Here is a 14,004-nt window from a genome sequence, read left to right on the forward strand (position 1 = left end):
TCTGTTGCCCTCAGAGTGCAATGAGTTTCTTTTTCCAATTTTTGTCTGACGTCAACACATGTCTGGCTCTATTAATATTGATTATTTTACATTATGTTTCATAATGAGCCAGCACCTGGCATAGAGTCTCAGAACAGTACATTTGATATTTTCAAGTAACATCATTGTCTTGTTACAAATATTACATACCTAATTTCTTTTCCCTCCCATTATAGATGTGAATGCTTTTTCTATTAATTAAAACTGCCAAGAATACATGTCAACCACCAAATAACTAAGGCACAAGAGAAAAATATGCAACTTCAATGATATATCTGTGTTTATGTGTTGTTTTATTCTTCATGACTGTGAGCTGGTACATGTCATGTGATATACTGAGGAACAGGGTCAAATCTTTGTCATGTGGCAATGTGCCAGTTCCCATACTAAGTGTTGGTTGTATTCGATTTTATTTTACCTTCTTATCAACCCGACAAATAATTAGTTTTCAATATGACTTTCCATCTAAAAAGTCAGGGAAGATCAGAGACATCCTTTAAAAAAGAAAGGTTACGAGAAACATCTTTGTGAAAAATAAAGGACACTTACGGGAACCAGGAATTTTTTAATTTCTTCCAATGCATGACTCATTCGTGAATAAGCTTCCCCAGGTGGAGCAAACACTTCAATTAATACATGAAGTTCATCACTCAAGTGGGCATATTTGGCTTCCCCACTCTTCCTTAATTCTTCTTCCTGTGAAAGAGGTTATTTTTAGAAATACAAATCCACCCATTTTGCATCGATTTAACATCTACTGAGAATCTGACAAAAGGGCATAATCTAAGCAAATTATCCATAAGTAGAAACCCTTTGAGAAATAAAAATATGGTACAAGCCATTTAAAGATTTTAAAATCATCTTTCAGTGTTTGAATGATTTTTTAAGCTGGCATAATTATCATCTACAATGGATTTTAATCAGCTAAATGAAAATGCTGAATCCCTGAAAAGAAGTTACAGAAATGCCACTAACTTTTCAGTGTACGCTACTATATTAAGGAAGAAAAGGATTGTTTTTGTGTCTGATGAGTAATATTTTGTAGATAATAAATTAAAGATTATCACTGTTCTTTAAGCAAGCCAAAACTTTCTAGCTACTTTTTGAGAAGCAGTGAAAAGGTTATGTGTTCGCCATTAAGGTACACAAAACCAAGGCTTATCTTCCGGCCTACATGCCCACTGGCCCATTTTGTTAGCTAGATTTATGCCCACAGCTCTGTTGTTTGCTGCCTCATTTTGGTCAACAGGAATATATTAAAGGGATGATGGTTGAACATTATGTCGGCATAGATTCTGCATAAGCTATATATCCTCAGCTTAACAAACAACACATTCCTATTAGATCAGATTTTTCATAGTACTGTATCCAAGTGATTATTGTGGTCTGATTAATTCAGCACAGGTGCAAAGCAAGTCAGTACATGATCTATCTACTTTGTTAACATGTGTCAGGTATTTGGTGCATATCATCTCTAATCACACCATAATCTTGCATAGTATTCACAAATCAGATTAGGAAACTGAGTTTAAAAGACCTTAAGTAACTTTAGCAAAGTTGGGATTCAAAACTAGTTCATTTTGCAACCAGATTTACATTTTTCTAAGGTTTTCATGAAAGCAAAATTCAATTAAAATATTAACATATATAATATTATGTTTTACTTTTCCTAACTCCCCTCCCCAATCAACTAGTAGTTTTTCACAAAATTTCAAAGGATAAAAATGAAATGACAAGTTATTTTTAGTTTTACTTAGGGATTGGTTAGAAAAGTAATAAGAATAGACCTAAACTGGAAAATAAAAGCAAATTTTCTATTGATTTCCAGAAGTTAACTGTATGGCCCATGCTAAGGTGCTTATCCGATAGAAATGTCCATCATTCCAGTACATGCAAGATTCATGAAAGAGATGAGAAGGTGTCCTTGCTTTTCTGTCCATCCCCCACCTACTCCGATCTCTCTTAATAGCAACACCTTTCAGCCTGGTAATCCACTCTCTAGGGACGTAGAGTGGACGTAGAGTGGACGAGGAGTGGATTCATACTTTCCATCTCTAACTAGGAATTTTTACTTAAAACAGTTTTTTTCAGTGCCCATTTCTCAGTTTAGGGAGAAACAGCACTTGCCTCAACAATTATGCATTCACTGGGTGTAGTAAACACTTCTTTCCTCTGGGTTCCGCTCCTCATCTCTGGGGTCAGCTTCTTTTGTGCCCAAGTGTTTGGGTGGTTAAATCAAAGGATTCTTCATATTGCCTCTTTCTCCATATTTCCTAAGCTGATTTCCCACTGGTTATTAAGGGCTACTTGCTAGCCAAATTTTATAACGTCTGGATGCTATGAGGTATGGCATTCAAACACGTTCAAGTTTTTCAAATAAAATAAGCCTGACGAGATACCTCTGCAGCTGGGCCACTAGGCTGATGTCCATAAATCAAATGTAGCTTGCTTTTGAAAAACACATTTGCCTCTTCCCTCCCCCATCATCCTTTCTACAAGCAGATGAGGACACTGAGGCCTTTAGATACTAAGCAACTTCCTGGAGGTCAAGTGTTAGCAGTGATAAAGATTTTAACGGAGAAAAATGAACACAGCAGAACCTATCATGAGCTACTACTGGTTATTCTCAAAACCAAACTTCATATCTTCAAAGGTGTGTTATATTTGAATTCACACATTGGGGTAACTTTTGACAAAGCAAAAGATCCCTGGCCTTCATTTCCTACTGTGGAACTTAGATAATAGTGAGGTCACAGGATTTTGTGAATTTTGAGAAAAGTAAAGAACATTTTGTATACTAAAAATGCTACACGAATTTATTATAATAATAAATATATTATTTCTTATGTTCTTAAGTAGTATTTTAAAATAATGCCTGGCTGTTTCAACAGAGACCAAAATAGATGTGACTCAAGCATGAAGAAAAGTTCTTTCTGTCTGAAGTAAAAGTCTAAGCTGTAAGTAGCAGCTAGAGGAGCAGGTGGTTGTTCTCTGCACTCTTATCCAAGGATCCTGGTTCCTCCTCTTTTAATTCCAGCATCCCTGGGGATGTTGTTCTCATGGATGTTGATGAAGGAGGCTATCATCACCTCTAAATTCCACTCCAGGGGCAAGAGAAAGAAAATGTAGATAGCAAAAGGTTTATTTCAAGGACATATACCAGAAGTTTCATACATCATCTCTGGTCATGTATCTTTGGCAAAAGTGTAGTCACATGGTGGCCCTGGATGCAAGGGAAGCTATAAATGTGATTTCAGTCTGAGCAGCCAAGAGACTAAATGGAGGGTTTCATTTATGACAGAAAAAAGTGAGAATGGCTATTGGATGATAACAAATTGTCTTTGCATTCAGACCTCATTCAGAACTAGTTAAAATAATACCTATTTATTATACCTAATTTTGGTGAATAGCCAACCAGTATCTGCCTGAACATCCAAATTTTATTTTAAAAAACAACACTACACTTCCAGTTGGATTTATAACATAAAGCTTCAAGTTTCATTTGAATATGGACAGACATCATAGCCATGCTAATTTGTGCAAGTGTCCAGAAACCAGCAAGTACACTTATAGCAATTTAATACAATCTCATGAGGTATTTCTTAAACAAGATTTCCGAAATATATTTTGGAAAAAAACGTATTTTTGCCATAAATTCATTATTTGATAAGTTGATTATGAATGGAGCAGTAAGTAGTGTTTTTCTGCTTCTGCCAAATCATCTTTTGTGTGTTTTATAATAAAGATTATAGCACCATAGCAGGTTTCACTAGAGAGAACAGGAAACATAATGGGGTACTGGGTGGCTCAGTGGGTTGTGTCTGCCTTCCACTCAGGTCATGATCCCAGAGTCCTGGGATCGAGCTCCACATTAGGCTTCCCGCTCAGTGAGAAGTCTGCTTCTCTCTTTCTCTCTCTGTCTCTCTCTCTCTCTCTCTCTCATAAATAAATAAATAAATAAATAAATAAATAAATAAATAAATAAATAAATAAAATCTTTAATAAAAAGAACAGAAGACATAATAGCAAGAAGAGTAAAGAACAAGATTAAGAAATTAGAGATGCTAGAAAAAAATCTTGGGTGTAAATTGGCATGAACTGTTCCAAAGTTACCAGTACAGAAGATTGGATCTCCATCTCCATACAAGCACAGAAAAGGGCACAGGGAATAAATCAAAAGAATGTAAGACGTCCACACTAGAAGGTGAATCGGCTTGACGTGATTCATAATTATACTTAAAAGACTGCACTCAGTTTATATTATTTAATCTTCCATGGAATAGGTACATTTATTCCATTGAGGATATTTACTTTAACCACTGACCTTCAGAACACAATTTGTGGTGTTCAGCTATTACAAAGGAATCATGAGCTAATTATTTAAATTGCAATTATTAGTTGCTAAACATGAGAAATTCAAAACAAAGTCATTACAAATATCAAATCTAGTTTCACATCTCCCTAAACATTCTATTCCCTTGTTATACCCTAAGGTAAAATATAAATAAAACATATCATTTTTTATTGGTTATTTTATACAGTATAGCATGGGAGGAAATAGAGTCTAATTTGAATTGCATTCATGTGTTTAATTGTTAAAAGGATTTTTAAGAAAACTTTCTCTTAGGAATTATCATTCGTATTTTAATCTTCCACAAAAGAATACTTCTGACTTGGAAATAATTTGACAATTAGAAAAATTTCCTCTTAATTCAAAATAGCATGTTCATTGAAGAAAACTTGAAAAAAAATCCCCAAAAGTAGAAATATTAAAAAAAAATGCCAACAACCACACAATTCAAGATACACTATTAGGATTTTAAGTATATTTTCTTTAAGTATCTTTTTACAACTATAGTAATGGAATTAAAATAATAATTTTATTAATTTATTTTAAAATATTTTATTTATTTATTCATAAGAGACACACAGAGAGAGGCGGAGACATAGGCAGAGGGAGAAGCAGGCTCCCTTTGGGAAGCCTGATGCGGAACTTGATCCCAGGACCCCAGGATCACACCCTGTGCTGAAGGCAGACACTCAACCACCGAGCCACTCAGGTGTCTCTGAAATCATAGGTTTTTTTTATAAGATTTTATAAAGATTTTATTTATTTATTCATGAGAGAGAGAGAGACAGAGAGAGAGAGAGACAGAGAGAGAGAGAGAGAGAGAGAGAGAGAGGCAGAGACACAGGCAGAGGGAGAAGCAGGCTCCATGCAGGGAGCCTGACGTGGGACTCGATCCCGGGTCTCCAGGATCAAGCCCTGGCTGAAGGTGGCGCTAAGCCGCTGAACCACCCTGGCTGCCCTGAAATCATAGCTTTAATATTACTTCTTAGATCATGGGTATGCAAAATACTTTCAATAGATTATCTAATTTTGTATACACAACTATACTTTATGCTATATGATGTTAATTTCCTTCATTTTACTGATGAAGGGATTGCTATAGAGAGAAACTTGTCCAGAATTACACAGACTATAAATCATGGAGTTGAGTTAGAAGCCAGGTAATCTCTTATCAAAGGTCAAATTCTTAGTCACCAAGGGTACTGGTAGAGGTATGCTAAATATAAGTAAACATTTTATACATTCAGATTTCCCCACAGATGGTCTTCTAGTTTCTGGAATATCATGGCCAGTTAATCTCCCTCCCACCAAGTTCCTGGTATTCAGTCCTATGGAGCACTGTGCTATCCAGGGTATCCTACAACAGATCACAGGTCTCTATGCACTAAGCACATCTGCTATGAATGTCTTATCCTCTCTCCCAAAGGTTCTGATTCCTTGGTAGATATATGCTCATTAGAGCTTGGTGAAACTATCACTTTTAAGATTCTCACTACTCATCTCCTACTTTACGAAAGACTTACTTAAAAATGCTAGTGATCTCACACGACATTGTTTATGCCTAACCCTCTGTTTGCAACCCATTTCAAACAACGCATCATCCAAAGTTTTTAAGATTGAGCTCAGTTTGGTTTGCACAATTTCTCATGGATGCTCATGCTATGGTCTTAAAGCAAATGTACCTCATGAAGGGTCATTCTCTATTTTCCTGCATAGTTTGTCCGACAGCAGGGGCAGAATGGTTAGAGCCCTCTGCACTCTCATTCTATTATTGGTGTAAGGACTTAAGTTAGCTTACAATTGGGTATTTCATCTTAGCGTAGATGACTCAAATTCTCCAAAACAGGACACGGGATTAGATGTCCCCTTGTATTGTGGTCCTGAGGCCAGCCTTTGCTCCCTGGATTTTTCAATTGTCAGTTGTAATGTAAAACTCAAAGATTTCTTAAAATACCCTAAACTATCTACTCTTAAAATCATTTATGGGTCACATAAACTTCATTTAAAATATCAGAGGGGCACAAAGCCAAGAGGTCACATTGATGATTTCATCATAGACAATTCACAAAATTCTCATCCTCTTGTCGCAAGACCTTTCCTGCTTCATTTCACAATTTTAGTTTTTTTCTCTTCTGTCTCTAATGTTTGTATTATTCTTTCCTCCCACATGGAATTTCTGAGGAAATTTTAAATTATTTTCACCTCTATGAAACAGAGTAATTTAGTTATTGAATGCTAATTCCCAAACGTACATGTCTAGCTTATTAGGGAGCTCAATGAAATAAAGGGCATACCAGCTAATTGACCCTACTATCCTTAGAAATCACAATAGTGATCATCATTTGCTCTTGGAATAACGCTTTGCAATCTCTCTCTCTCTCTCTCTCTCTGTCTCTCTCATACACATATGCAAATACAGTGCTCTTTAAAGTGGGATTCTAGTGAGAGAAATGTTTCCGTTTTGTTTAACTAAGAAGAGTGTTGGGATGTCTGGGTGGCTCAGTGGTTGAGCGTCTACCTTTGGCTCAGGGCATGATTCTGGAGTCCTGGAATCGAGTCCCACATTGGGCTTCCTGCATGAAGCCTGCTTCTCCCTCTACCTATGTCTCTGCCTCTGTGTGTATGTGTGTCTCATGAATAAATAAATAAAATCTTAAAAAAAAGGGAGAAGAGTGTTCACCTGCTTTGGGCAAATTTTTAAAAAATATGTTATAAATTGTTCACAATATGATATAAACCATGTATACCTCTTTTGTGCCACTTCAAATTTTGGATTATTTTTTTCCCTCCAACATCTCCTGAAGCATCCCATTATCAACAGCACCAGCAGAGAACACCTGAATAACTGAGTTGATGTCCTATTCATCATTTTCTAAACACCTATGTATTCATCTGGATGTATATATGAGATATCATATATATGTTATATTGTCTTCTCTTAAATATTTAATTACAGAAGTAGTCTTTATTCTTAACCACTTAACTGACTCACCAGATTTGCCAAATATTTATTTCCCCATAAAACAATTCTCTAATATCCACGATAATTGACTGTTTAAGCTCCTACTGTCTAATCTTTATAAATTATGAGTCAGTGGTACTTATTCCCAAACTTGTTTATACCTATTGTATTTGTTATTGTATTGTATTTTTATTTTTCTCCCTTTGACTTTTAAAAAAATTATCGAATAACTGTCAGACCAAAAATATGTAGGTTAAGAGAGATTTTACTTTCATAAATTCCTTCTGTAGTTACAATAACTTAATTATTATTTTTGCACAGTATTTTGTTCCTAGGTAAATTATAGCATCATCGTTCTATTTTATAATTTATCTTTATACACATATGTTTCATCATCTTCTCATCTCTCAAATTATTCTTCATATACAAGTGTATTTGTAGAACATGAGGAAGATACTCAATAAATTCTTGTGGAATTAATTACCTAAGGGGAAAAATCATACTGTGTTTTCTTCTATCATCAAACCATGTCTTTACTGCTCATGCTAAGGTTTTCTTCATAGGCTCAAACATTTATTGTCCTGAGACCTTGGAATGGAGTGATCTATATTTACTAATATGACTTTACTTTTAGCATAGGAAAAATATTTCCAATTTATAATTACATTTAGTATGTCTCCTAATAAATGAAGAACAATTTATAAATCATATATATGTATATTCTATGGTATTTTATTTTCTAAGCAAATAATTATGCAATTGCAGTTTATACCACATCAAGCATTTGTTCTGTTATGCACATCATCTGTGTAAGTAAGTAAAACTGTAAGTAAGTAAAACAGAAGCTTATAACTCAAGAGAGTATTATGGTGTTTATCGTAGACAAATTAGAACAAGCAAATTTTTTACAATAGCTCCTCCTATCTAGTCCCTCCCTATGGCTTGTTACCTTTATATAATGGGATTGGCAGTGGGTAATCTCTACACCCAACATGGGGCTTGAACCCACAACCTTGAGATCAAGAGTCACATGTTCTTCCGACAGAGTCAGATATCCCCAGGGATTGGTAGATAGATTAGTTCTTACTAGACTATTCCAATTTCAGGAGAATCAATAGTTGTATAAGTACAGTGCTTACTCTTTGCTCCCAGGAATCAAACTTAGCAACCTTTAGAGTCCAGAAAGGAGATCCCAATTATACAAAACTTTACAGTAGTAATATTTTATAAACAACTACTACTATCTTAGAGACTGAAATAATTTTTGTATTATTTTCTATGTATAACAACAAATATTTCAAAACTCCTAGGAACAAATACCAATCACTGCTTTTCTTTTCTCTTTTCTTTTCTTTTCTTTTCTTTTCTTTTCTTTTCTTTTCTTTTCTTTTCTTTCTTTTCTTTTCTTCTCTTTCTTTCTTTCTTTCTTTCTTTCTTTCTTTCTTTTCTTTTCTTTTCTTTCTTTCTTTCTCTTTCTTTCTTTCATTATTTTTTTAAAGAGGGAAAGAGATAGAGAGAGGTAGAGGGAGAGAGAGAATCTTAAACAGGCTCTGTGCCCAGCACAAGAGCCTGAGTTGGGGCTTGATCTCACGACCCCAAGATCATAACTTGAGATGAACTCAAGAGTTGAACACTTAACTGACACAGCTACTCCGGTGTCTTCATACCACTGGTTATCTGTAGACCCTTTTATGTAGCCTTAAGTTTAGGAAAGTGCTTTGGAACAGGGCATAGAAGGTGCCAAGCATAATGTCTATTCTAGCCATGGTTCTTCCACTAACTGCAAATGTAGCTGATATTTTACTCTTGTGGTCCTCATATGCAAAAAAAGGAAAAGAGAGAGAGAGAGAGAGAGAGAGAGAGAGAGAGAGAGAGAGAAAGTTACTAGAGAGGTAATTTTCAAATGGTGCTTTAGGGAGCCCTGAGGGTTCCAGAAAGATGTGTGATTTATGGACTCCCTTGATGCAAAATGAGGATTCTTCTCCATCCCATTTAACCATATCAGCTCAATCTGGACCAATTTATGTATAGAAATTCTAGTAAGAGGATATTGTTCCACAAACTCACTAAATGAAAAACAATGGACATTAGATATGATGATATTTAAGCTTTCTCATAGCTTTAAAATTTCATGAGTCACCACGTGACTTTCCTTCACATCCATCTTTATCCTGTTATTTCTACTTTAGTAGTAGAAAATGCTACTCTCCAAGTAGAGTATCTTCTAAGATATTTACTAGGAAAATAAAAAATTAAAAATGGAAACTATTAATGTTACTCTTTGAGCACCTACCATGAGGCTGCTACTGTGTATTCTATGCACATTATGTCATTTAATCTCATTAAACCCTTAAGTGGGTATTGGAAACATCTGAGTGTAATGAAAAGTAAAAAAGATTTTGGAGTCAGAAAGACTTAGATTGGAATTAACAGCTCTGATATTTACATCTATAGTGTAGAAGAAAGGTACTAAATTTTTTTGAGATTTAGTTTCTTCATCTACAAAATAAGCAAACTCTAGCTCTCTCATGTAAAAATGAGATGAAGTAATGGATATAAATCTCAAGTACAGTGTCTGGCACACTATAAACACTCATAAAAAGTTAAAAGTTTTTTCTCAGAGAAGCTAAGTGACTTGGTTGCAATTGTTTCATGTGTAAGAGATTTGAATTTAGTCTGCCTGATTCTAAAGCACACTCTCATGTTAATGGATTTTTTTTTAATGAACATTAAATTCACTTGAAAGAATATAATTATAAAAGTTTCAAATTAACTGTTGCTTCGATGTAAACAAGAGTGTATCAGTTGAATGCTGGTTTACTTATTAAGTTAATTTAAATGTGTAACTTTAAGAGAATGTATATTTGAAAATTACTCTAGGCCAAAGAACTCACATGTTTTAGAAAGATAAGGAAAAATTAACATTACCACATGCTCACTTCCTTGAATTTTAACTTTTAAATGAATCACAAGTTTATTGTCTAGAGTATGTCACGTGGACCATATACCATTGAAAGACCGCATATCATGATAGGTAACAGATCAGGTTCTGCTCATGATGGCCAGCGTTAAAATCCCAGCTCTTCCAATTAATAGGTAAAACCTGGACAGGTGACCTTACAATCTCAGCCTCTGAATTCCTCCTTGTAAAATGATGATAGTAATAATAGTAAACACTAATCAAATATGACTATCACTAAATATCATAAAGCTAAATATCCAAGATTCAAACAATATTCAAAATTCTATGTAAATTGAAAGAGTTAAAGTATTCAAAAATCTCCATTATTCTTTCATTGTTCTTTCAGTGACAGGAATTTAAAAAAATGAAAACATATGATATAGAGTACATGCAAGTTTTATACTGTGGTTTTTACTTTAGCAATTATTTTTGTCATATTTTATCCTGAGTTATAATTTACTAGAGTGCTTTTTGCAGGCTTTTTCTTCTTAATGCTCCAGGGAACTTTCTTTTAACATAAATCTTCTTTAGAAATAAATAAGTCTATTGTCTGCACAGCTTTCTCCATCAAGAAGTTCAAATAAACACACATTTATTATTTATACCTTGGCCTGAATGGGATTTGTCTGAATTGTCAATTTGAAAGCATTTTTAAATACACGTATGTGGAAATTCTTTTATGCCAGTACAAATTAGTTGTCCAAAATTTATCCACACAAAGTGTTTTTATACAAATGGATGCACATAAATACATGGTAGAGAATCAATGGCTTGATCCTGAAGAGCACCTCAGGTTTTGGTTGCCTTCACTTGCAAATTCCTGCCCTCTTGAATTGAAAGTGGCAAGAACACTTCCAGGTCATAGTTCTCCAAGGTCCAAATGATCAGCTATGGGAAGAGACTCTTTTCTCTGTATACCCATTCTAATACTACCGAGTTTCAATAAGGGTGAAGTACCAGAAATAGTGGCACCAAGGATGATATTTTCTAAGTAGGTCAAGATTTTAAAAGCATAGAAGTGGATAGTGCCCGACTATTCCTTATGCTTGAGTTTGGTAGTTGAGGGTTTTCTACAGGGTATGAAACTCAATTCAGGACAATCAAATTATGTATTTTATGTTACATCAAGAATGTTCTAACTTCCAAAACTATAAAAGCATGTCATTTTAAACAGTAAAGGGAGTGTCTGGATACGACAAAACAGCTCTTTCATTATTCAAGGAAAAGCAAGCCATCAATTTTGACCAAAGGGAACCTATTACATAAATAGGTCTTCCTTCTGAATTAACGTATGAAAGACTTGTATTCCCACATTTAATTTCCTTAGTAATTAAGATGCTCACAAACATTTGTTTTGTGGGAATAGAAGAATTTGGGAACAAAATTATCTAAGTATGTTTCTCTAGCCTCTTTTCCAAACCCAACTGGATATAAATGAGCTCAGTTCAGGTGCAGTAGAAAGAATCGTGAAGGGGATATGAAAGCATTTGGTGGAACAGTGTTGGAGCCTGGTGGGGAGATACAGAAAGAGGAAGTGGATCTGGGAAGTCTGTTCTCAGATTTCTGGGCACTGTGTTGGGGGAAGGATATGGGAGTGTCATGGTTTTTCCAGCCTCAGAGCTGAGAAGAAACCAAAAATTAGGTTGGGCCTGCCTTACCTTTGAGGCTGGGAGGAATCAGGAAAACCAGGGATCAGAGGCCCACTGAGGTGTGGGAATCCCTTGGCCTTCTACTATTTAAAGAACGTCAGCACTAATTGATTTCAACAACCATTTCTAAGCTGACAAGTAAAAACAGCATACAATCCTAGCAGCCATAGACAAGAAAATCAGGCAGACCATCCCAACATATGTCATTTGAACACATGCCAATTGACTTGCAGGAAGAGAAAGAAGAACACTTGAATAAACACATTTTAGGATGCAGTGAAGGAGATAAAATGCAAACACAAAAATTCGATGGTTTTAAAAAAATGTGACTTCTAAGGTAAGAACAAATACAAATTAAAAATGAAAAGCTTTTGGGATGCTTGGATGGCTCAGTGGTTGAGCATCTGCCTTCGGCTCAGGTCGTGATCCCGGTATTTGGGATTGAGTCCCGAATCAGGCTCCCTGCACGGAGCCTCCTTCTCCCTCTGCCTATGTCTCTGCCTCTCTCAGTCTGTGTCTCTCATGAATAAATAAATAAATCTTAAAAAAAAGAAAGGCTTTTGAGAGGTTTGCATCTCCCTGTTGAAAATAAGAGATTTCCTTCTCTCTTGTTTCTCACAGCACTTACTTTAGAAAACTTGTGATTGTAAATAAGTCCCCCTCTCTTTGAAATGTACACAAATCCTTTTGAAGACTAGATCTAGATAGGCCTGTTGTTAACTTTATTATCTGGAAATTTATTTCTCAAGGACTTGGAAGCCATTTCTTTGCAATGTAAGCATGATGATAGAAAACACCGTTGTCTCCCAGTTTCCGTGGGACTTAGAAGCCTAACATTGATTGGTGCCTTGCTCCAAGGTGCAAAACTACCTCTCATCATAAAGATGTAATAAGTATGTTTTTCCCTGAGATGAAGCCAAATGACTAACACTAATCACCTCAATAACCAAGTAAAGTTAGGATGGACCCCATGATAAATGGTACTGTCAAGACTTCTTACTTATTTCTTACTTTATGCTGAGAATAAGCAGGTAATGGGTTGTATCTATTTGGGTATATAAGAGTGAGGTTTCTCTCTATCTTTCAATCTCTCTGTGGATTACCTAGGATGTCCATCACATTGTGGTTTAATAGTTATTCAAAATAAAAGTACTTTCTTTACTACTTTTGTGCAAAGGATTTCTGGACTGGGTAAAGATTTTGTTTTAATTATATTTCCCCAACACCCATTGAAACAAATAATTAACAGATGCTGTTGATACTCTGCTCGTATCCTCCTGCTGTCTTCCGGCAGCCAGCATTTATTTATTTTTTTGCCAGAGGGCTTTTAATGGACAGGAGGGAGAGCCCCACTTATGTATTTAGCAGGGAGTAAATGGCAGGGAATTAACCCCCTCTATAAGCAACTCTCTACTAGTGATTGGGAGAGTTGGCCTCAGTTTGCTTAGTCCTTAGATAAAGTAATTTGCATGTTTTCCTTTTTCAGAGTACTTCAGTGGGATAAGCTCACCAGCTGAACCCATTTGAGAATGCACATTATACAGGTTTCTTTCATTTCCTTATTTTACTTCCTCACTCTTCAAAGACAGTTTCCAGACATCTCTTTTCCAAATAAACATTGCTTAACTAAATTTTGCCACGCTGTCTTCTTCTAGGGGAACTCAGACCAAAATAACAATTCAATACATTAAATTATGGAAAGGATGATTGAAATCAGGATTTTGGTCCAGAAAGATAAAATGCAAAGAAAAGTTCATGAACAGATAAAGATCATGAACGAAAACAAGGAATTGTTGGATAGATCAAGGAAAGCTCATAAGTTAAAATCAAGAATTCCACAAGGAGATAACAGAATATAAGGAAGGACAAAAACAAATAAATGATAGAAGTAAATTTTCATAGTCTGCAGATTATAAAGGGTCACATAATTGTATCCTGAACTGAAAAGAAAAAGATCTACACTGGAGCTCTTTTTTAATCTAAGTAAAATCTCTGAACTTTAATTAGAACAAAAGGAAGCAAGCAAACAACGAAACTCTTA

The 14,004-nt window shown here is 35.2% G+C and overlaps 1 protein-coding gene across 7 annotated transcripts in view; it reads right to left on the reverse strand.

Moving 5' to 3' along the window:
* KHDRBS2 (KH RNA binding domain containing, signal transduction associated 2) overlaps window positions 1-14,004 on the reverse strand; it is a 590,645-nt gene that overhangs the window by 313,746 nt on the left and 262,895 nt on the right. For all 7 annotated transcript variants that reach the window (XR_011996703.1, XR_011996704.1, XR_011996706.1 and 4 more), the window contains exon 4: window positions 589-735. Coding sequence is in view for 2 of the 7 variants with exons in the window: in XM_025991110.2 (XP_025846895.1) it covers window positions 589-735 (147 nt within the window). In the remaining 5 variants the exon portion in view is untranslated. The remainder of the gene's footprint in view (window positions 1-588; window positions 736-14,004) is intronic.

Source organism: Vulpes vulpes, chromosome 1, assembly GCF_048418805.1.
Source record: "Vulpes vulpes isolate BD-2025 chromosome 1, VulVul3, whole genome shotgun sequence".
NCBI lineage: Eukaryota > Metazoa > Chordata > Mammalia > Carnivora > Canidae > Vulpes > Vulpes vulpes.